The 24,000-nt window shown below is 40.0% G+C and overlaps 3 protein-coding genes across 3 annotated transcripts in view; all 3 read left to right on the forward strand.

Moving 5' to 3' along the window:
• aldoca (aldolase C, fructose-bisphosphate, a) overlaps positions 1 to 570 on the forward strand; it is a gene marked incomplete at both ends in the record, with an annotated part of 2,369 nt that extends 1,799 nt beyond the window's left edge. The window contains 3 exon segments of the mRNA XM_080429167.1: positions 4 to 40; positions 156 to 355; positions 478 to 570. Coding sequence (XP_080285293.1) covers positions 4 to 40; positions 156 to 355; positions 478 to 570 — 330 coding nt within the window.
• Positions 571 to 6,825: 6,255 nt separating this feature from the next.
• srsf1a (serine and arginine rich splicing factor 1a) lies at positions 6,826 to 11,755 on the forward strand. Its single transcript, XM_080428360.1, has 5 exons — positions 6,826 to 7,204; positions 9,763 to 9,950; positions 10,129 to 10,301; positions 10,514 to 11,231; positions 11,598 to 11,755. Exons 1-4 carry the CDS (start codon positions 7,014 to 7,016, stop codon positions 10,706 to 10,708), a joined length of 747 nt encoding a protein of 248 aa, XP_080284486.1. The 5' UTR covers positions 6,826 to 7,013; the 3' UTR covers positions 10,709 to 11,231; positions 11,598 to 11,755.
• Positions 11,756 to 12,740: 985 nt separating this feature from the next.
• On the forward strand, positions 12,741 to 16,277 carry dynll2a (dynein, light chain, LC8-type 2a). The gene is made up of 3 exons (XM_080428795.1): positions 12,741 to 12,873; positions 13,880 to 14,032; positions 14,498 to 16,277. The coding sequence occupies exons 2-3, from the start codon at positions 13,901 to 13,903 to the stop codon at positions 14,633 to 14,635; spliced, it is 270 nt and encodes an 89-aa protein (XP_080284921.1). The 5' UTR covers positions 12,741 to 12,873; positions 13,880 to 13,900; the 3' UTR covers positions 14,636 to 16,277.
• The last annotated feature ends 7,723 nt before the right edge of the window (positions 16,278 to 24,000 follow it).

Raw genomic sequence — 24,000 nt, forward strand, 5'->3', positions numbered from 1 at the left:
ATCACTGCCTTGCGCCGCACCGTTCCCCCTGCGGTCCCAGGTAAGCTGAGTAGCACTTCAGGTCAAAAAGAAAACAAGCAAATACAGAAATTAAATAAATGTCCATGAACTGAGCTATGGCCTGTTACACCGCAATGTTTTTGGTATCCCTACAGGAGTGGCATTTCTCTCAGGGGGTCAGAGTGAAGAGGAGGCTTCTATCCATCTGAATGCACTCAATAACTGTCCTCTTGTCGCGCCCTGGATTCTAACATTCTCCTATGGCCGAGCCTTGCAGGCCTCTGCTCTCAGAACCTGGCGAGGACATAAAGAAAATGAGAATGCAGCAACTGAGCAGTTCATCTATCGAGCTGAGGCATGTTTTCTTTTTTCTTATTTTTACTGTAATCATACAATGACATTTACTCAACAACAATTATTTGAATATCTATGTTGTTTATTTACACTTTCTTTGTTTACTTATCTTTTTGCTCATAGGTGAATAGTCTTGCTTGTCAGGGGAAATACACTGGTGGCAACGACAGCGGTGAGGCTGGCCAGCATGTCTATGGGTCCAGTCATGCATACTGAGCAGCATGTTGATGCCCACATTTCAGCTCTTACCATCAAAATAGTATGTCATTACCATAACCAAGCCGCATCACGGAGAATATTAGAATAGATCAAAAGTCAATTTACAATATTTAGGCCACTCTGGCAAACACTCCCGATGGAGGTATTGCATGAAAAAATAAGTTAATAGTGTATTTTGCTGCCTTGGCGTACAAGGACAATCAGAAAATCCTTTGCCTGAGCATTTTTTATGCATGTTACTGTATAAAATGAAAAGTGGTTGCTCTGACTTTGTACCAAATACAATACAGGTAAATATAATTTAATTTCAAGACATTACTTGCCTTGTGTAGTGAAAAAGAAATACTACCATAAAACATTAGCAATAGTAAACAAATAAATAAACTAAAAAGTAGTGATGACTGCAACCCATTCATTTGATGCAATTACCTGCCCATTATTTGGATGTTTGACATTGTGTAAATGTGTAAATGTGTGTGTGTGTGTGTGTGTGTGTGTGTGTGTGTGTGTGTGTGTGTGTGTGTGTGTGTGTGTGTGTGTGTGTGTGTGTGTGTGTGTGTGTGTGTGTGTGTGTGTGTGTGTGTGTGTGTGTGTGTGTGTGTGTGTGTGTGTGCGTGCGTGCGTGCGTGCGTGCGTGCGCTCGTGTGCGTACAAATGCACATGTAAATATGTGCCCTCACACTTGTATGCATGGGTGTGTATCTGATATTCTACCACTTAGATAAGTTTCCAGGCTTTGAAGTAAAAGCTGACTGACTGGGCGTATAGGTTTTAATTTATATCATATATTATGAAGAGTTGTCATTGTAAATGGTTTATGTGCATTGGAGGAAAGTAGATCAACATATTATAATAAAAAAGTATCTTAAAACAAAGTGTGACCTGTTATTGCAACTGATGCATGATTTCACAATATGTTATCCAAATAATGTAGTATAGATCTACAGTACTAAGGGTATAGATCTATTCATGGTAGCTACCCAAACTATGACCTGCAGACAACATTTTAACCCGCACTTTTTTTTCTTTTCTTTTCATTTATTCAAAAGATTGCATAGATTACATTAAATTCTACGATTGGTTGATTTGAAAGTTATTTGATTGTATTTGGATAGTGATCTTAAAATCAGTTAACTCCCATATTATATTTTAACAAACACCTGGATTGCATTAGATTTTATTTTGCTGTTCTAAATAGCAATATACCCTATTACCATATTGGATATCGTCTTGTGTGGTCACTTTGACAGGCTACATGAATCATAAAAATAATCCAAATATGTGCTGTTTTTTGGATTGAGGTTTTCTAACTATGCAAACTAAATAGATGTTTTGAAAGAAAAGAAAATAGCTCTGCTCTTAATGTTGCCAGAATATTCATCCCAGCGGTCAGTACATTATTGCTACAAAGAAAGATGTTACCGGCAGATGCAGCTCTCCCTGCCAGCAACATGTTTGAAAGATTTATCAATAATCTTTATATACTGTCGGCTGTTTGTTACGCGGACCATATCCGAGAGTATGAGATATGTATTCAACACATGCTGTCCAAACCAAATTACAGATCCAATATTTTGAGACTCTTGCATAAACAATACATAGATTTTAAAAAAAAATTATGGTACAACAAAAGAAGAACACCTTCATTAGGAAAAAGAAACACTAATAAAGACTAAGACTAAGGAATAAAATTAATAAAAACAGTGAAAGATGAGAAAGGGGTTAGATGGGGAAAGCCATATTGAAGAGGTGGGTTTTTGAGAGCAGTTTTGAAGGTTTGGAGGGTGGGGGCCTCTCTGAGAGTATTGGGGGGTGCATTCCACAGGGTTGGGGCAGCAAAAGCTCTATCGCCCCAGGTACGGTACTAAGTCTTGGGGACCTCAAGGAGGTTGGCGTCACCAGACCTGAGGGAGCGGGAGGGGACATGACATTTGAGGAGGTCGATGAGGTATGGGGGAGCCAGATTGTTCAGTGCCTTATAGGTGGTGAGCAGTGGTGTAAAGTAACTAAGAACATTTACTCAAGTACTGTACTTAAGTACAATTTTGAGGAATCTTTTTTACTTTACTGGAGTATTTACGATTTTCAGTACTTTTACTTCTACTCCACTACATTTCAGAGGCAAATATTATACTTTTACTCCACTACAGTTATTTGAAAACTAGTTACTTTGTAGATTTTGAGTATTATTACAAAACATACATTAATCACTTCAGCCCTACATACATTTCGGCCATTTGAAAATTACCGATCTACAAGATCACACTGCATCACGATGCAACACATTGTGAGCTTGTAGATCTGCTATTTTCAAAAGATTTGTATACATTTGAAAACTTGTGAAACGGGGCATTCTGCATAACGAGTACTTACTTTTGCTACTTTAAGTACATTTTGATACCAATACTTTTTAACTTTTACTCAAGCACATTTTGAATTCTGGAATTTTACTTGTAACAGAGTATTTCTACATTGCAGGATTGATACTTTTACTTACGTAAAACATGAGGGTACTTTCTCCACCAATGTCGAAGAGGTAGTGGGGAGCCAGATTGTTCGGTGCCTTGTAGGTGGTGAGTAGTATTTTGAAGTGGATTTTTTGTTTACCCGGGAGCCAGTGAAGGTGGTGGAGGACTGGTGTAATAACGTGGTCTCTGGAACGGGTACTGTGAGCTGGTGGGCAGCTGAGTTCTGGACATATTGAAGTTTATTGAGGATTTATATTGTATATTGTCCATTGCAGACATCCCCTTGTTTCATATATTAGTTCAGTATGTGCATGCATGCTTGTGTGTGTTAATATATACACACAGATATAATATAATTATGTAACACACTATGTGTATTTAACACAATATGTATATAACACACACACACACACACACACACACACACACACACACACACACACACACACACACACACACACACACACACACACACACAAAGAGACGCACGCACGCACGCGCGCGCACGCACACACACACACACACACACACACACACACACACACACACACACACACACACACACACACACACACACACACACACACACACACACACACACACACACACACACACACACACACACACACACACACAGTGACGATACTATACCACCATCTGCTGGAAAGATATAGTAAGAAAACATTGAATCACGCAATTGTGAGCCAATCTGAAAATTAAATGAAAATCGTGTGACAGAGACATTACCAGAAAATAAAATTACAAGAACATTATATTACAAGAAAACATCAAATATACACAGTTTTTTTTAATGATATTTTGCCATCTCTTTTAGTTGTATAGTATAATTTGCATGTTTTATTTTGTATCTAGGTTTTATTTTTATACTTTTTTTTATTATCATCATCAAATGAGTGGACTATTTTGTTTAGCGGATGCGGTGTGTGTGTGTGTGTGTGTGTGTGTGTGTGTGTGTGTGTGTGTGTGTGTGTGTGTGTGTGTGTGTGTGTGTGTGTGTGTGTGTGTGTGTGTGTGTGTGTGTGTGTGTGTGTGTGTGTGTGTGTGTGTGTGTATGTGTGTGTGTGTGTCAATTCAATTCAATCTTTATTTCAGACTCAAGGTCCATATCACAAACATAGTACAAAAACACAATTGTGTGTGTGTGTGTGTGTGTGTGTGTGTGTGTGTGTGTGTGTGTGTGTGTGTGTGTGTGTGTGTGTGTGTGTGTGTGTGTGTGTGTGTGTGTGTGGGGGGGTGTGTGTGTGTGTGTGTGTGTGTGGATAAGGATAAGGATAATTCCTTTTAACAGGACGTTCATGAAAGTCCTTGCGGTCCTTGCGGGCTTGTGTCAGTAAGAATACTCTGAAGATTCTTGCAGGGGCCCTCATTCAAGGTCATTATGATTATGCATGCACGTCATGGTATCACAACACCTCCAAGGCCTTAAAAACAAGGCTCCAAACATCCCAAAACAAACTTGTAAGGCTACTTCTTGGCCTCAATCACAAAACCCATCTAACCCCTGCTCATTTTGCTAGGATTGGATGGCTTAGGGTTGAGGACAGAGTACAGCAACTTGCTATGGGCCTGGTCTTCAAGATACACCACAACATTGGGATCCCCCTGTATTTGTCAAAATACTTCCAAAATGTTAATGCAGTCCATGATCATAACACCAGAGGCATCTCCACAAATCATGTTCAACCCAGATTTGGCTCAACTAAGGGAATGAACTCGTTCTCATGCTATTCATCAAAAATGTGGAATGCCCTACCAAAAGGAGTAAAGGAGTGTAAAACCCTACGCACTTTCAAAACTGCCCTACAGATACACCTTCAGGAGGCTGCAATTCAAAAATGGCCCCTGTCTAAGTCTTAACCTACCCCCCCCCCCCTCCTTCATTTTCCTCTTTTGTATATGTATATTTTTTTCTCTCTTCATACCAGTAACCTGAAAGCTGATTGTATGACATTCTGTATAGTAGTGTGTATATCTGTCTGCCTCTTATATGACATCATGATTTGTGTGCATGGGGTTCTCATCTTAAAGGGTCTACACCATGAAAATCACTTTTTTCTTGTTTTTTTGTATTTTTTGGGGTCCCCAGTGTCTCTTGTACCCAAAAAAATGTTTTTTTTTTAAATTCAGTCATTCCTTCTCATTTCATGGATTTCCAGAATGGGCGTGTCTGAACAGGCGATCTCAGAATGGAAATGTTTATGATGTCAAACCCAAACCCAATGTTAAATGAAAAGTGCCCGAATCTCTCCGAAACTTTTTCTACCCCCCCTAAGTGGGGGTCTACGAACAAATACTTCGGGCTCGGATTTTGGCTCCGCCCCCCGGAAGTGGGTGAAACAGGCACCTCAAACACTTGGTGGAATTGTTCAAAAATGTTCAAAGTGTTTTTTTTTCGATTTTGTATTTTTCTTATATGCTTCTTTTTATGCAGAATTTTTCCATATATATTTTTTTTTTTATAATTTTTTTTTTATAATTTTTTTTAATATTTTTTTTTATTAACAGACAGAATTGCTCAGTAGCCCCCCCCTGCACAAGAGGACGTTTTGGTATTGCAGCTGAAAGTGCTGTATAAGCCAGAGACAATTGACTTGGGATGAGTATATCTGAGTGATGATTTAGGCTCAAACCTTTTGAAAAAGGTTTGAGGGACATACACCATATGATATTAAATATCAAATATTTTTTTTAAATTCATGGTGTAGCTCCTTTAAACAAGCTTAGTGCTTAATGAGAGTTCCAGTTTAGTAGACCTTGTATTGTGAATTTGTACTTCCATGTACTGTTATGTACTGTCATGTACTATTCTCATGTCTTTCTAAATAAACTAAAACTACATCAATCAATCAATCAATCAATTGTTTCCAATGAGGGCCTGTGAGCAATTAGGGGTTAAGAGTCTTGCTCAGGGACAAATTTCATTTCATCGACACATATGCTGGCGTGGCCTGGAATCGTACCTGGGGCAACCAGGGCCTCTGGCTCCCTAGGCGCTATGGCCGCAGCTATGTGTGTGTGTGTGTGTGTGTGTGTGTGTGTGTGTGTGTGTGGTGAGCGTGCATGCGTGCGTGCGTGCGTGCGTGCGTGTGTGTGTGTGTGTGTGTGTGTGTGTGTGTGTGTGTGAGAGAGAGAGCAGTGTTTCCAATTCCGGGATTCATGAACGCATCAGTGAAGATGGACAGCAGGGTTGCCATGTCCGCTTATTATAAGCGACTTTGGGCATGTTTTTCAGTAAAGTAGCTTGTATTGTAAATATTGGTGGTTGCTGTTTTTTGGGCTTATTTTTTAACATTTTCAAGTCAAGGACCCCTAAATTAACACGGATTTGTCTGCGTATCCCCATCTGAAAATATTTTATGCCATACAGGATTTGTGTTTCAAAAATATTCCAAATTATTTACATTTTCTTCAAGATTGTTGGGGGCGGCCATAGCTGAGTGGTTAGTGAGCCCGCCTAGGGAGCCAGAGGCCCTAGTTGCCCCAGATACGATTCCAGGCCACGCCAGCATATGTGTCGATGAAATGAAATTTGTCCCTGAGCAAGACTCTTAACCCCTAATTGCTCACAGGCCCTCATTGGAAACAAGCCCGCAAGGACTTTCATGAACATCCTGTTAAAAGGAATTATCCTCCTTATCCTGTTTAGAAGGGCTCGCTTCTTTTAGGCTTGTTTTCATAGACCTGGTTGCTTATTTCTCCCGCGAAACCTGGCAACCCTGAAGAAGAGTAGCCCTTCCTTAAAGAAACACACACAACAAGCTGCAGCTCGTACAGACAGTGTGTGTATGTGTGTGTTTTTCTAACCCTGCGTGTAAGAGGGTCCAAAACGTCTCGTTTTGTGTAGTTTCCCCTTTTTCCTGCGAGAACATCGATAATAAGTCGGAACGATTGGAGCAACACAACGGTTGGCCAGCAGCTTGCAGCAGGCAGTGTGTGTGTGCATGAGGAACCATGTCGGGAGGTGTAGTACGAGGCCCCGCTGGAAACAACGACTGTCGGATCTACGTGGGGAACCTTCCCCCTGATATCCGCACCAAGGATGTGGAGGACGTGTTCTACAAGTACGGTGCGATCCGAGACATAGACCTGAAGAACCGACGAGGAGGACCGCCGTTCGCTTTCATTGAGTTCGAAGACCCCAGGTGACGAGTTAACACTAAGTACTGTAGCTAGCTAGCCGAATACCAGAACACTTGCCCCAAAACACCCCCGGGGCAAATCCGGTGACCTCGGAACGGTCGCCACCAGGTATATTCCTAAACGTAACCTCAATGAACTATGCCTAAACCTAACCTTATTACTAAACGTAACCTCAGTGAACTATGCCTAAACATAACCTTATTCCTAAATGTAACTTCTGAATGTGCCAATTCTAACCTTATTCCTAACCGTAACTTGATTGATTTGTTTATTTAGAAGTTGAAAGTACAGTTCAAATACAAGGTCAACTAAATAGCTTCTTTTTTTTTTAAGTCACTGGCTTGTTTCAATTGGGGTCCTTTTGTACTCGATTCATAGTAGTGACATTAAATGACAGACAGATACTAGATAAACTATGCTTAATCCTAACCTTATTCCTAATCTTAACCTCAGTAAAACCATGCCCAACTCTAAACTTATTTCTAACCTTATCCTCAGTAAAACCGAATTAAAAAAAATACAAGAACCGCTGGAGCGAGCCTTCCGGTTACCATCTAGCTTTGGGGCAGTAAATGCTTCAATGTCGCTCGACCTGTTTCGCTGGAAAGAATATGACATGTTCAACCCGCCTATTTTGAAAATGAAATGCTTGGAATTTTAAAGTATTTTTTTTTTTGGATCGCATGACTTGATAACAATTAAAACGAAGCCCTTTAGGCCCCCATAGAGCCATGTTGTGAAGGGATCAGACTGTGTCCTGGACCCAACACGCCTCATTGTGATGTGAATGTGATCTCATAACAGAAACGTGGTGCGCGGGGTTTCGCTTTTGAGTGTGAAGTCCACGTTGCTTTAAAGGCATTAATGCAACCTCGCGGTTGTGCTATTTTAAGATGCATACCGTACTTCCTCAGCCGGTTTGTATTGTAGGCCTATTTGTTTTTTAACGCTTTCGTCCTAGCCTCTTGTGTTGTTGTTGCACTGCAGAGCAGTGGTGGAAAAAGTACTCAAATGTTTTACTTCAGTAAAAGTATCAATACTGCAATGTAGGAGTACTCTGTTACAAGTAAAAATCCGGAATTCAAAATTTACTTGAGTAAAAGTACAAAAGTATTGGTATCAAAATGTACTTAAAGTACCAAAAGTAAAAGTACTAAAATGTTTGAAAATAGCAGATCTACAAGCTCACAACGCGTCGATTGTAGATCGGCTATTTTCAAATAGCCTATGTATAAAATAGGGCTAAAGTGGTTAATGTATGTTTTATAATGTAATAATTTCTATCTGCAAAGTAACTAGTAACTAAAGTTTTCAAATAATTGTAGTGGAGTAAAAGTACAATATTTGGACCCGAGATGTAGTGGAGTAGAAGTAAAAGTATTGGAAATTGGAAATACTCAAGTAAAGTACAAATACCTCAAAATTTTACTTAAGTACAGTACTTAAGTAAATGTACTTAGTTACTTTACACCACTGCTGCAGAGTCAACTAGCCTCTCGTCTCGAATGAATGAATGGGAACACCTGGCGTTGTTGGAACGTTATACTTCAATTATTGAAACAAACCTTTGGCAAATGCATACTGTTCGTATGATTATGATCGCATTGGTGAGTCAGCTATCAAGTCTGTTTTCTGCACGCGTGCAAATAAGGTGGATTAACATAACAACTTCACATGTATGTTAGTGGTTATACCTGTATAATGTGTGCAGATGAGCCAATCTGAAACCATAGTCTCCATTTCTACCCAATTGTAACAGAGCGGACCTCTGTTACAAATGTTGCACATGTATTTTAACCCTGAGTTGATTTAATTGCACAAAGTATTAGCACTTTAGTAATTTGCACAGCATATTTTGCACAGTCATTATTTTATTGTTGAATACATTTGATTTGTTTCCTGTTTGACTGAGATGGCCACTGACTCAGCCAACAAGTTCCACCTGGGGAGACTAAAGTGTGACAATCATGATGGGCAGGTGTAATGTGTGTAATAAGTGCAATAGAGACTAGGTGCAATATGGTTGAGGTGCAATATGAGTTTTATTGTTAAGGTCTGATTGAATGCCTAACAATTGCCTGTGTGTTTCAGCATGATTGGGCTGGACCATATTAGGATAGCTGGGGGGGGGTTATGATGTGCTGGTGTGAGTGGTAAATGATGTTGTAGTGTGAAGAAGGAATTATTGAATAACCTGTGTAGTTAATGAGACTTGTAACACTTGTGTGTTTTAAGGCTATTTATATTCGTGTATTTACTCTATGTTTAGTTAGGTATTTATGTTTTAGAAACACCCCTGTGAGTGGTGCAGTAAAATGGTATAGTCCAGATGCATTAGCTCCAGCTGGCTATTAAAGGCTGCTGCCATTCCACTAGAGGAGAGCTGAGGGTGAGAAGCTAGACCACACCATGTCTGGGTGTGTCTCCTAAATGTCTTGTCATGTTTTTGTGAATAAATACACCTTCGGGTTAAACCCTACTACTAGTGCCTCTGTACTGTTCCAGCCGCTAACACGGTCCTCTTCACACCAATGAATGACATTCAAATCATCTTTTTCAGGGACGCAGATGATGCTGTATATGGACGTGATGGATATGATTACGATGGCTACAGACTGCGCGTGGAGTTCCCACGGAGTGGCAGAGGTTCCGGGAGAGGAGGTTTTGGCGGTGGTGGTGGGATCGGTGCACCCAGGGGCAGATATGGGCCCCCATCCAGGCGCTCTGAGTACAGGGTCATTGTTTCAGGTAAGGGCACCAGTAGATGACTGATTAGCTCCCATCCCACAATGGTGCCCCACTAAACACCCATGGATAAATTGAATTGTAGTAAATGGTTAAATATTGAAATGTGGCTTCTTGGGACTCCTTGCATGGAATAAATGTGGCCCTGTTTGAAAATCATTATTCATGATTTGTGTTGCAGGGCTACCCCAAAGTGGCAGCTGGCAGGATCTGAAAGATCACATGCGCGAAGCTGGAGATGTGTGTTATGCGGATGTTTTCAGAGATGGAACCGGGGTGGTCGAATTTGTGCGCAAAGAAGACATGACCTACGCTGTTAGAAAGCTGGACAACACCAAATTCCGATCACATGAGGTATGTGTACTGATTTGACTCCTAGTCACGGATATTGTTTCTTTGCCTTTTGGAAGGTGAGTACTTGTCTGCAACGTTGATGGCAACAGTGAGATAGTTACTGTTGATAGGGAGCAGTTGTGGCCCTTGCTTCCAGCTCTGGTGTGTTCACTTTCAGTGATGCAAAGAGAGGGTGTGGTCTCTTCAATGTCAAGTTCTCTTGTGTCTACCAGGGAGAGACCGCATACATTCGTGTGAAAGTAGATGGCCCCCGCAGTCCGAGTTATGGAAGATCACGCTCCCGTAGCCGTGGCAGCCGCAGCAGAAGCCGAAGTCCCAGCCGAAGCCGCAGCAACTCCCGTACCCGGGGGGGCCGAGGATCACCCCGCTACTCTCCTCGTCATAGCCGCTCTCGCTCCCGTTCCTGAATCTTTCTATCAACCGTTGATGTGTTGCCCTTTTGATGAGTTCCCTGTATACCTTCCTGTTTTTACCTCTTTGAGTTTTTCAGATGTTGATTTTAATTTTTTTAATCTTGTCCTGATGTCGTTGTGGAAGATCTTGGTATGTAGATGTGTCCCTTTTTACCTTTCCTCCCCTTTCCAGCTGCTTTGTCCTTTTGTTTTGGTCCCTGCGGTTTGTTTTGACGGTTTTTTTTTGTCGCAAATTTTGCAAAATGTGCTGTTTTGAGTTTGCAAAAAGGTTGAGCTGCACTTTTTTGCACTCAGTGTTTTTGCAAGTGTTCGAAAATTGAGGAATTTTATTTTTGTTAATGGGTTGACTGGGTGGGCGGATGGGGGACATTGCTTAACTGTATTTTACCCTTGTGTCTTCCTTTAGACATCTGAAGATAAGGATTAAAAGAATGATTTGGAATAAAACCATTGTGGAGCACATTTCATTTGTATGGTCAGGATAGGACATCTAAATGAGGAGGAGTCAGGTCCTATGGTACGCTTCATATTGAGGTTTTGGATAAGATTTAGGGTGCATGTCATAATGTCACAAATACTTGTCATAACTTCCATTTTTTACATGCTGCCTTGGGTCCGAAGTAACAGCCCTAAGTCAGATTTTTGTCATAAATGTACTTGTGTAACACTTCTATTGGAATCCAGATTGATATTTGTGTTGGGGTGGGATAGGGTTACTTCAAAAGCTAATCTTGTCACCAGTTAAATGTTTTGCTTCACAAATTTTTGGTGCTCATGGTTAGTTTGTAAAACAATGTATTTCATGAGTGCTCAAAATTGGATTAGGCCCAAATCTGACATCATTCTAATGGTTTGCCTCTGATTTTCTTCCTGGTATTTCAAGGTTTTGATTGGAGGAGTGGCTCAGTGGATCCCAATCCTTGGAGCTGGATGAGTGGATCGATAGGGAGGGGATAGGCAAGGATGGATGCTTGGAACGGGATCCGTTTTCCAGGAATCCAATGAGTTGATTTGGAACAAATTAAGGAGTCCCTGAGCAACTTTTTCCAATAGCCTAAATATCTTAATTTTTGAATGATATGGCTTTATTTACAAGAAAGCGAATCTGAGGACCAGGAAGTTGGATCAAAGGATGGAATCGTAGATGCCTGGTATGAGGGAATTAAATTGGGATGGTTTGGGGGTTTCATTTGGGTGTAGTTTGTATCATTGCTTAATCTTATGTTTCTCCTAGCATTTTCAATAAAACGGTACACAATTTTAGTTCAGTGTCTTTTTTTTATTGGAATACTCAAATGTGTGAAAGGATGTTATTCCTAATGGAATCAATATTAAAATGCTATTAGATATTCTCCCATTGTACTATCTCCACTGGTCAATCCAATCTGGTAAAATGTATAAATGTGACGACATTTGGATCGTTAAATGTGGACTTCAGGAAATGTGGTTCTGCTGCATCCACTGATAAATCAAAATCTGGTCAAATAGTGTCTGACTTAAATTTGAACTATAATACAATTCAGGGCTCAATATGTGGAAATCATGAAATACAGTTCCAAGAGTGTTGAGTCAAACTAACAAATCTTTCCAACAACAGCCTGGGTGACATTAATTGAATAGCCCCATACCAGACACTCATACTCACTAAAGGACACTCATAACGTTATGTCAACGTTAGTTTTACAATAACAATGTTCCATTTTCCCGCACCACCGATTCATGATGGTTGATGATGGCCCCTTTCGGAACCCTGTAGCCTACACTTTTTTTTTTGTATTTATATCAAATACACAAAAGGTATACAGGTTCCGAAATGGGCTAGAATGATGGTTGAGTGCAGTTGAAGTTATTATAACAGGTCTCATCTTTTGGCCCCCCCACTGTGGTGTATGTATTGCCAATGATGCATTGTGGGATGAAATAAGATGCAGGCAGATGGGAGCAGCAGTAAATCGCTCCCACCACCCCGGGAGGCTGCTGCACAGCCAATGGATGATAGAGGGCGGGGAGGGCTTCTAGAACACTGGGATAGGATACCATACCTACCTACATAGTTATTGTGTAAATCTGAAGAAATTAATTGCGGAGCCAAATCCATATTACTGTCGACAAGACGAGATATTACTATTGCAAAGGAAGTACCGAAGGAGTCAGAGAGGGTGAGTGACATGCTATTAGGTCTGCCGACGCGACATATTCCCCGTGCGACTTTACAGTTTGATTTGAGTTATTCTCCCCTCATAATGTACTGTTATTAAATGTAGCTTAATTTATCTGGGATTTCATTTATTAGTAGTGTGGAGCGTGCTGTAGGCCGAGCGATCTGTAGTGCAAAATGCTCGATTGTTAATGGCCATTTTAAATGACGAGACTGGTTCGTCAAACCATTATGCAGGAGAAGGGAACCTGTCTATATCGCAAAGTAATTTTTTGCCAAGTAATTTAACTCCACCTGTATTGAGTTTCACAGCCAATCCATGCCCCGCTCCATGCCTCGTCGTCTATAGCATAATAAAGTTTAGAGAGATTATTAATTATAGGATAATGTTTTAATGAAATGCACGGGTCGCCATTATTTCCCCAAATGACCAATTTCTCTGCGTATGACCATTGTCCCTTGATGTTGGCCTGCCTTTCTCTTTCTCACCTAATTGGCTGGTTGAGGTGTCATTGATTGCGTAGGCCAGTGGTTCTCAACCTTTTCAGGCTGCGACCCAGCAAAATAATCATATTTCAACTGGGGACCCCCCAAAATAATCACATTTGAACTGGGGACCCCGATCCTGATCAGCACTTGGAATTGTAGGAGTTGAGGCATTCGATTTGGTTTGACTCGGTTCCACATATTGTGAAAATGCTATTTTCAAAATTTTGCCTCTTTCTTATATTATTTGGCCAATATTTGACCAGTTTTCATAGTATAGTTTGTTGATTACTTTAGATGCAGTCATGCTCTTTTTACATTTTATTTCCTTTTTTTTTTTAGGTATTAAAAAGGCGTTTAAAAGGCGTATTAGGTATTAAAAGTCCTTAAATTGTCACTTCACTGTCATCTGGGGACCCCCCAAAATCATGCCCACAGGTTAAGAACCCCTGGTAAAGGCTACCTGCCGGTGTGTTCATTCCAGTGCAATCCGTGTGAGTGAGTGAGTGTTTTCTTTGCAGTTCGTTTCAGCAGACATCATCATGACTGACAGGAAAGCTGTGATCAAGAATGCAGACATGTCTGAGGACATGCAGCAGGATGCTGTGGATTGCGCCACACAGGCCATGGAGAAATACAACATAGAGAAGGACATTGCAGCCTACATCAAGAAGGTGAGAGTGGACAGAACGGTGCGGCCACGTGCTCATCAGTAACATTAGTAACTTAAAGGAGTAGTTCACCCAAAAACATCTTCTGTTCTATCAATTAGACACCCCATGAAGCCTTGAATTCATGGAGATTTGTTTTTGTCTCATTCCTAAGCCAATAATTTGATGACCAGCGGAGACTCTGGTAGGAGACTCACCCATAATCGATAGAAAACAAGTCATTTTGGGGTAGAACTATCCCTGTAAGACAGGAATTTGCTCACCATGTAGCATTTTTGGGGTCTGCCTTATGCAGAAATAACTGCATTTTTTTGTGGCGTTTCTTCTCCTTTTCCCCCCTTCCCAAATTCTGAAGCCAAAACAACACTATGTAGGGCTGAAGCAGGATTTGAACCTTTACCAAAGTAGTCCCAGAGCTGTCTGTGTGATATTGTCAGACTAAATGATCTCCTCTGGTCTTGTTTTCAGGAGTTTGACAAGAAGTATAACCCTACATGGCATTGCATTGTTGGAAGAAACTTCGGCAGCTATGTTACCCATGAGACAAAGCATTTTATTTACTTCTATTTGGGGCAAGTGGCCATCTTGCTCTTCAAGTCCGGCTGAGCAGCTCCCCTGAGGTGTGGAGTTCCTCCTTGAAACAGGAATATACTGTTGGCTGATGTCTCCCATGCAATTAATGACTTATCATAATGATGCAAATCGGCCGTGCGCAATTGCATGGACTACACAGTATTTAATATGTATGTTACAGTACGTTGTTCTTCAATAGTTGCCATTCAAAAGCAACTTAAGTATTTTTATTTTGATGTTAAACCTAGGTTGTAAATGATTTTTAACAGTGGCCCTTGATTGTATCATAAAGGAAAGCTAGAGAATGTTGTTGTGCATCTGCTTTCCTTCAAAAGTGACATTGCCTGTCCATTTAGATGGTAGACTCAAATGGAGTATCAGTTGGATATAGCTGTGATTATCTGTTTGACAATACCAAGATTTATTAGGTCTAATGATGAGTGGATGCTGGTGAAAAGGTGTGAGGAAGTTGGTCCTTCCTTTCTCTTGTGTTCCCACCTATACCGTAAAATCAAGTGTTAATTTCACAGAGAGTCTACAAATTGACTCATATGGATCCATTTGTGCACTCAGAGTTAAATTAACACTGAGGACTTTAATGTGTAATTTCACATGACCACAAGTTCTTACATGGCCTCCCCAGGCTTTCAGTAGGATTACAGCTACCCTGTACAGTACACAACCACAACGACTATAACATAATAACTGAAACATGCTGTGATTTTGACAGGATTGCACATTTTTCTTAATGTTATATCATTTTGACCTCCATCAGGATAAAACTTACCAAAAGCTCCAACTGTCACCAAGTAAGCAAGCACAAGTGTTTCCAGGAAGGTGATGTCAAGTACTAAAGGTGTTTTCTCCACTCTTAATAGTCACTGTGAACAGGTGGAGTAAATTATGTTTTGTTAACAATACAAACTGTAATGGCTACAATATGATGATCATTATCCTTAAGTTTAACATTTTTACAATAATGCCACAATTTCACGTTAACCGATATCGGTCTTATAACAAAGACCTGTCTTTATCTTGCTTGTATTGAATATATCACACGATAATGGAATAAGATAATAACAATCTCCTTGCAAAATCAATGCAAATGATAAATGAGAGGCTGCTATTGATTGAACATGAATATACCTATAAGCCTTCAATAGTTAAAACTCTACAAAGACTTCTGTCTTTCAGACGGTTTTGGTGTCTTATGTGACTGATGATACTGTCCAAACGCACTATCCCAAACCTTTATTTTGCATTGCATTAATATACTGCCAGGAATGTAAGAAAGTCTTGCAGCTTCAAGTAGAGTTACCAATCATTTCTGAGCAGACTTTAAGGACCTGTCTGGCACACTTTGGTTTCGGTCTCGTCAACATTATCAACAAGCTGGACTAGAAATGCACAATGTCTTTTGTGTTTGCTTAGATTGACATTATTTTCAAGGGAAGTATTCCTGTAAACTGATGTATCGTTTCCTTGTGCATGGATTTCTGCTTTGTTTGTATTTGTAGGAACCATTACTCTGCTGTTTAATTCACACAAAATACGTGCCTCTCATTGCTCACAGTAACTGGCTTGAGTACAATTGCACTTCATTAGACGTAGGGTACTACAGAACCAAAACCTTGTAAACTCTGTAACAATAAATCTTCATTGGTGACTTATTACATTTTTGGCCTTTTATTTGATTTCATTGTATATTTTGAGTATACTTTAGTAATGTGGGTCCGTTCCACTATGTACAACATATTTAAATATTTAGGACATACTGCTATGTCCATGACTGCAGTCATCACATACAGTATGGAAGCAAGAGCAACTATTTGAGGTGGATAATGGGGGTCCAACCAGTGGACCAGTGACATTTGCGATGGCTATACTATAGGTAGAATGATAGGCCTGAAAAGTATTGATCATAATGGAGCATGGGCATAATTTCTGAAGTGAAAGTAGTTTACAGTAAGCATTTTGCAAAACAGCCATACAGACATAATGAATAGTGCCAGCTGATACAGATAAACCAATAATAAATGAGTAGGGTTGTGATCAGAGGGGAAGTCTAGAACATTTATATAAATGGTACACTGGTTGAGATTTGGGTTGATATTAGTGTGTTGTCCATGTTAGGTGGAGATCTATTTTCAATAACACAAGATCCATAATCAGCAGATTTGAGGATAGCATAGCAATATAATGTCATAAACTTTGGAAGTAGCCTAATTGTTTTGACTGTGCTTAGTGGTCCAAGTGATAATTGATCAAATCTTTTATTGTAGCCACTTGGAATGTAATACTGTTTCATAGAGTTGAATGAAGGTTCCGTCCCACTTTCAGCACCATCTGGATTTAGTTGTCATTGTATTTATCTGTACTTTGTTCATCCGTTAACATAAGGCTGCTGTACAACAGTTTGTAGTAGCAACGGTAGCAAATGCCTGATGAAAATAAGCAAAGCCTAGATTTATCCTTGCTGAGAATGCAGACAAAAAAACAAGTATCCAATGAATTATTTCTGGATACAGACTTATGTAGCTGTTACATGATACTCTATGGGGTTTAGGTATTTATTTTCTCTCAACTAGACTGAGTGGATGGACCCCTTTCACAAAATCCATCCATTCTCTGAGACATTTAACCCATATTTAAGTAGATTCAAGGGGTGACATTGATTACTAATAGCCAGTATAACCCTTTAAAATGATCTAATTAATGCTTGTCAATACAGGACAAGTGACAATGGTATATGAGTGATATGTTGAGTGCAGGCATCAAGCAGGCAAATGATAGTGATTTCTCATGTCATTCAACTCCCAGACTTGAATAATAAAAGATACAGCACATTTTGTAAATGGGGTACACTATTGCCCAGCTTTGTACCTAATAGGTAAATTGTCTGGGTTGGGAACATACAGTATATTTCAAATGTTGTGATGTTAAATCAATTATTACATTCATTTTTTATAAGGTATTTCAGTGCCCAGTTTGATTGTCATGAAATGTTAAGCTTTTGAGACAAGTAAGTCTTTCAAATCAATTAATGATTTAATCTATTTCTCACATCACAAGTAAAAACAACACAAGTTGTAAGTATTGAATGGTGGTCTAGGTCAGGATATGTTTGTATTGGTGTTTTACAGAATCTCAAAATTATTGTGTTGTAATGTGCAACACCTGTTAATTTTATATAGAATATTATCTTCAGTGGTCCTACTTTATAGCTATTACATATCCTAATCTAACTTAAAGGTAGGGTAAGTGATTTTCTTTGTGTTAAATAGCTCTATATTCTGATAGTACTCATTGCTATAGAGTGTTTTTTCAGTAAGGAGTCTCCATGTCTCTCCAGCGCTCTATTAAACAGAAAATGCATTTTGAGGTCGGGATACAAATTTTCTCCAATCGGTATAGAGAACCCAGACAGGATACAGACTAAAAATGTGAAATTGTAAGTGATGACACAAATAAATTAGCAGACAAATTTGGAACTGGAATACTGGAATGGTGATGAATTCTCTCCTGATTGGTTGAAATTTTGCAAAGCACCAAAAATGTTTTACTTTCTGTTTATTAAAGAGCTGGAGAGACAGGGGGACTCCTGTTACTGAAAAAACACTATAGCACTATATACACAACTTTATTTAGAGATCCTATAGCATAACCAAATTAATTGGTCATTTTTAAATTCAGCTGTGATTGCTATAGTTATCTTTAGCTTTGCCAAGCCTGTGTCGGTGAAATATAATGAGTTATAATATATATATTATAACTCTATGGTGAAATCACACACAGCTTTGTTTACATCACACATGGGCAACATACGGCCCGGGGGCCGGAACTGGCCCTTTGACCATTTCAATCTGGCCCTCGAAGTCCTCAAAGAAAAACGAAATTACCCCCCCAAACATCTACATCTTAAAAGACAGCATTTTATGTTAATGTTTTTGAGGGAAATTTATTTAACGCAACTCCAATCAATTATTAGTAATTAATATGTACCATTAGAGTACATACCTGCATTCCATATTCCATCCGTATGTACTCAAATGTTAAATGTTTATAATGTGACAGTGGAACAGCCTTGAGTCCACATTTATAATGCATATAATGATAATGTGTGATACAGTAAAGCTATTAAGCTATTATGGCCTCCTGGGAAAAGAATGGTGCCAACCCCTGGTTTACATGGTTATTATTATTATTATTATTCCCACAACACTTGGTCAGCTCACAAAAATAGGTGATTAACACTATCACATTTTCATTCTAAATGCTGCAGTAAAGTATAATTTCTAATTAATTATAAGAAATTATTCCAAAATATGTGCTCACAGTTTCCTTTATCCTAAATGTAAACATGGCACAGGCTTTTGCTTATACGCTATTATGTTTTGGCTATGCACATTTAACTTGTCTGTCAATCTCCTCACCCAATGCCCCAGTCTATACTTTCCAGTTCTTGATTCAGGTTTCTGTTATCTTATCAAATATTGATCTGATTCATGTGCAATGCAGTGCATGTGCAATTAAAGCTGGCTTGGACAGATTATTTCCATTATGTGTTTTGTAATCTCATAGAGATAAACAGTTTGCACACATTTTGGTTAACCAGTTTTAATTTCATGTCTTGATCTTGGTTTTATTAGAACTATTATAACTAGCTGTATATGAATCATTTGATTTGGACATTCACAACTTTAAATGGCTGACTTTATAGATGATAATGAAGGGGACCAGGAAGATGAATGACAAAATGTTTTGTGTACTAACACTAGTGTGCAAATTTCAGGTAGGCTACACACTTCTTCTAGGATGCTGAGTAAGTATGCAAAAGCCATTTCAAAAGTACGTAGACCTTCCTACTTTGTACTGTAGGTGCAAGCAAATCGCATTTGAGACATTTGAGTGTTGGACTTAGAAGCACTAGTGATAATGGTCTAATAGGCTATGCCCTATGCATACAGTGTGAATAGCAGGTTGTCTCCTTGCCAAAGTGCCTGTGGTTAGACTTGTGGTTAGTCTTTCACGGTAGTTACTGTCGTAAATACAGCACATCATGCAATTAAGTGATATGGTTCACACATCACACCATCTAACCGTTATCTACTCTACTTGATAGCATTATTGTGTAACTAGCTTCTGCAAAATGGACAGGGGAAAAAATGAAGTTGCAAGCTGTAACTGACAGAAATCTTGCTGTGAAACGAACTGAATTGATAAAGAAAAACGAAAATATTACATTAAGAAAGGAGATAGCCAAACATCGACAGGAGTTGAAAACATCTCTTGAGTTTCAATAAAATAATAGCCTATATGTAGCTCAAATGATTGAATAAGACTATATACGGAGACCAGGGGTATTTATAGGCTAATAATTTTTGGTTTTGATATCATTCTTCAAAAACCAGTGTCCGAGGCAAGACTAGACAACACCAACTCAGGACTCCTGGATCACCGCCCTCCACTCCCTCCAGCATCATGGTCTGGGGCTCTGTAGTGCTGCTAGCTCCACTGTCACGTGTGTCTACATCAGTTTCCCAAACACTGGATCAGGACCCATTTGTGGGTCGTGGACCCATTTTTATGGGTCGCAAGAAAACATCCCTTTATTTTTGGGTTTCCTAGATTTTGTTTTAAATTTTTATTATTTCAAAAGATTTTCAAAAATGTCCCCCAAAAAATTAATCACAATTGTTTAAAACAAATTCAAACAATTTTCAAAAGAATTTCATAACTGAATACAAAAATCTTTTAAGAAAATTGTGAAAATAGCCAATCTACAAGTGAGCTTGTAGATCTGCTCATTTCACTAGTTTGGGTCCCGGGCAGACATCAAATGTCTCTTTTGGGTCTCAAGCTAAACAGTTTGGGAACCACTGGTGGTGCACCTCCTTCCCTAGCTGTCCCTTGGGTTGGCTCCCAGTATTGTCAGTTCGCTCACTATCAGTTCAGGGTGCCTGACACTAGTGCCCAGCAGCCTCATCCTTCTCTCCCTGTCCGTGACCCACGGGAGGTCCCCGTGGAGATCCTTGTTTCTGATATGGTCCGCCCATGTGACATCAAGTGCCATTAGTAACATTCTTGTGTAGACAACAACATCCAGGGCCTTTTCCTACTGTACTGTGAGCGTGGACCGTGCATCCATGTATCGGCCTCGTAGTCGTACAGCAGTAGTCTACTGATTCTACAGTCGCCATGAACAGCCGCCTCTTGAGGTCATCTCCCATCTCAGATTTCCACACTCTCCTCATCCCGTACAAGGCATTCCAGGCCCTCAAGACCTTCAGATCCTGTTTCGTCGAGCTTGTAGATCGGGGGGAATGTTCCCCCCAGATATGGCATAGTGATGCTATAGGGTTCAAGTGGTTAATAAAAAGAAAAAAAGAAAAGCACACAAAGATTTGGCGGCCCTCCTGTAGTAACTGAGGAACCCCTAGGGGTCTGGGACCCCCTGTTGAAGACCCAGTGTACTAGCTAAAGGTAATCTTTTATCTTCCTTCACTGCCTTAGTTGAACTCATGTATTACCCTAATTAATAAATAAAAGAAATGTTATAAATTTCAGTCTCAATCTTTAACAAGAATGTATGAAAAATGTGGGGTTGTCTTGAAATATGAGTCTACCTGTATGTAGGCTACAGTATGTGCTTGTATGTTATTCACCTTTTTGACCACAAGAGGGGTATCTTCTCATGTGTTATAGGATTCCATCCATGGGTTCCACCCATGGATGGGCTCTGTCAAGGAGGTTATGTTTTTGCTCCTTTGTCTGTCTCTGACAACCATATCTCGAAAAGTAATGGTTTGGTTACCATGAGAATGTGCTGTGCCGTGTGCACATTCATGCTCCCAAGTGCAAGAAAACCATTGATGACTTGGAGACCCTGTGACTCTTAAGCGTCCTGTGCAGATACTTTATTAAGACTTATTAAGACTGTTGTCTGTTCTTACCTGTATCTATCCTGTGTTTCACACTTATAGCTGTTGCTGCTACTACACCTGAATTCTCCCACAGGGATCAGTTAAGGTTTTTCTTTATCTTACCGTCCATCTTTAGAGTGCATAATGTGCACCACTTTGTGTGAATTTTGTAGGATCCAAGGAGTCCATTTTGATTGTACAACCTATGATTCAAGAGTTATAGGCCTAAACGTGAGGTGGGCTGTTATATCCCTTCCATGAGACTGAAAAAAAAGTGCGCTAATCGGTCCAACAGTGCCGGAGATTAGTTGTTCACAAACACACGGACAGAGGGACGGGCAGGAGCGAAATAGTCTCCGGCCTAGTAGTAGTAGTAGTAGTAGTAGTAGTAGTATTATCACGTAATATACCAACTGGGATAGAGAGAAAGGGAAAAAAGAGTGAGATGGTAAGACAGGAGATACAGTATGTATCTTACATGACGATACCAGCCTTTGAGATAACCAGATCCTTTGTTTCTGTTACTTTGATTGTAATTCTCAGTAACAGGGGGAAAAAAACATTTTGAGGAGTTAAATGCTCTCAAAGTAAGAGTGACAACTTACCCACATGTCAAAAAGGCTGGTATGGTCAAAGAAGTAATTGTCTTCTTTCTATCTCTATCTTCTACCTGTTGATGGCCTGATGGCAGGGATGCCAGCTGAGTTCCCTCACAGTCAGTGGTTCCCTCACTTCTCCCTGCTATGAAACAGTTTGTATGCTGACAGTCCTTGGGCTTTTGTCCTTGCGTATAGGGCACACAGAGGTGACTCAGTTTATAAATGATCATACCTGGTGTGCTTTCCTACCCTGAGAGCAGTTTGTTCTAATGGTTTCCCCTGAATGGATTGCAGCCATGAAGCCCTGCTGCATTGCAATGCAGGAAGTCTCTGAAGCAGTCATGCTAGTCAGTTTCACTCAGGCTGTGGTATCGCTCATATACCATTAGGTTCATTAATGTGCCCATTTAGAACAATGAAAAAGGTTTGACCCTTGGGGGTATCTTTGATTGTTATGCACAGCATAGAAAACCATGATCAACACACACATGGTGCACATTGATCAAACTTAACCTGTCAGTTTCTTGCCCATCCAGCTCAATTCTGTTGACCCTCAGACTACTTGCTCTAGAATAATTTGAATTCTCTTAATACAATGGTAGATTGAACCGGAAGATTGCAAACACTTGTATGCAACTTTCCAGTGTCAATCAGGGTTTTACTTATAACATCCAGAATGAGGAGTAGGTTAAAGGTTGAAAAGCATGCCTTTCATCAGCCGCAATAGTTTTATGACCTCATCAACATAGACACTACTGCAGACACATTACACATGCGCCCCCCCCAACCCCAACCAAACAGTACACACACACACACACACGCACGGACGGACAGACGGACGGACGGACGGACGGATGCATACACGCACACGCACACGCACACACACACACACACACACACACACACACACACGCACACACACACACACACACACACACACACACACACACACACACACACACACACACACACACACACACACACACACACACACACACACACACACACACACACACACACACACACACACATTGCATTTGATAGTATAGTAATTTATTCATTCAGTTAATACATGGTTTGTCTGATGGTCTTATAGTTTCTATTGACCGTAGGCAGTCAGCTCTCTCTCTCTCACTCCCACACACTGTCTTATCTGAGCCCAACCCTTTATGGACCATCATCTTGTAATCCTGCCCCTTTACTGCCCTCACTGTGAGCTGCTGTCAAGGATAAGGTAATTAGCTTATCATAAACAAATGATTTATAGAACCTGTAAGAAATAAGGTCATCCCAGTGATTCAGAGACCCTCTCCTTTGATATGGAACGAACCAGTCTGCAGCGACATAGGGCGCGTCTCCAAAACACTTCCAAGCAACGCAACCCCATAGACATAGAGTTTAGTTAAACTCATGTGAGACTTTATTTCTGCAGACCTTTAGCACATTATTTTGTCACCAGCAGTTCAGGCATTGCAGGTAACACGTTCATTTCCCCTTCTTACTACTCCTGAGAGTGATGAATAATTTATAGACTAGAACAGTGGTTCTCAACCTTTTCTGTATCGGGGCCCACTTGAAAATCTCAAAAGCGTTCACGGCCCACCCACTCAGATGGGTGGGCCGTGTGCATTTTCAGAGCATGTTCTGATCAATCAGTTGATTGTGTTCCGTCTTGGATCAATGGAACTAACGTAGTTTACTTTAAGTTCCTATTTAGTGGTAACACAAGGAAAGATACAATACAAACTATATAGACATTTTTTAAACATAATTTTTGTGTTTTGACAATTATTTGGGGGCCCTCTTGCAATGGCCTCACGGCCCACCAGTGGACAGGTTGAGAATTACTGAATTAGAAGTACAAATTAGATACAGC

This window comes from Gymnoscopelus braueri (genome assembly GCF_963280865.1).
Source record: "Gymnoscopelus braueri genome assembly, chromosome: 5".
NCBI lineage: Eukaryota > Metazoa > Chordata > Actinopteri > Myctophiformes > Myctophidae > Gymnoscopelus > Gymnoscopelus braueri.

What these genes read in the sequence shown, in the direction of transcription:
- srsf1a (XM_080428360.1), top strand. Translation starts at nt 7,014, where the DNA reads ATGTCGGGAGGTGTAGTACGAGGCCCCGCTGGAAACAACGACTGTCGG. An exon ending in ATTGAGTTCGAAGACCCCAG is followed by an intron (nt 7,205 to 9,762) that starts GTGACGAGTTAA and finishes CATCTTTTTCAG; the next exon opens with GGACGCAGATGATGCTGTAT. An exon ending in CCAAATTCCGATCACATGAG is followed by an intron (nt 10,302 to 10,513) that starts GTATGTGTACTG and finishes TGTGTCTACCAG; the next exon opens with GGAGAGACCGCATACATTCG.
- dynll2a (XM_080428795.1), top strand. Translation starts at nt 13,901, where the DNA reads ATGACTGACAGGAAAGCTGTGATCAAGAATGCAGACATGTCTGAGGAC. An exon ending in TTGCAGCCTACATCAAGAAG is followed by an intron (nt 14,033 to 14,497) that starts GTGAGAGTGGAC and finishes TCTTGTTTTCAG; the next exon opens with GAGTTTGACAAGAAGTATAA.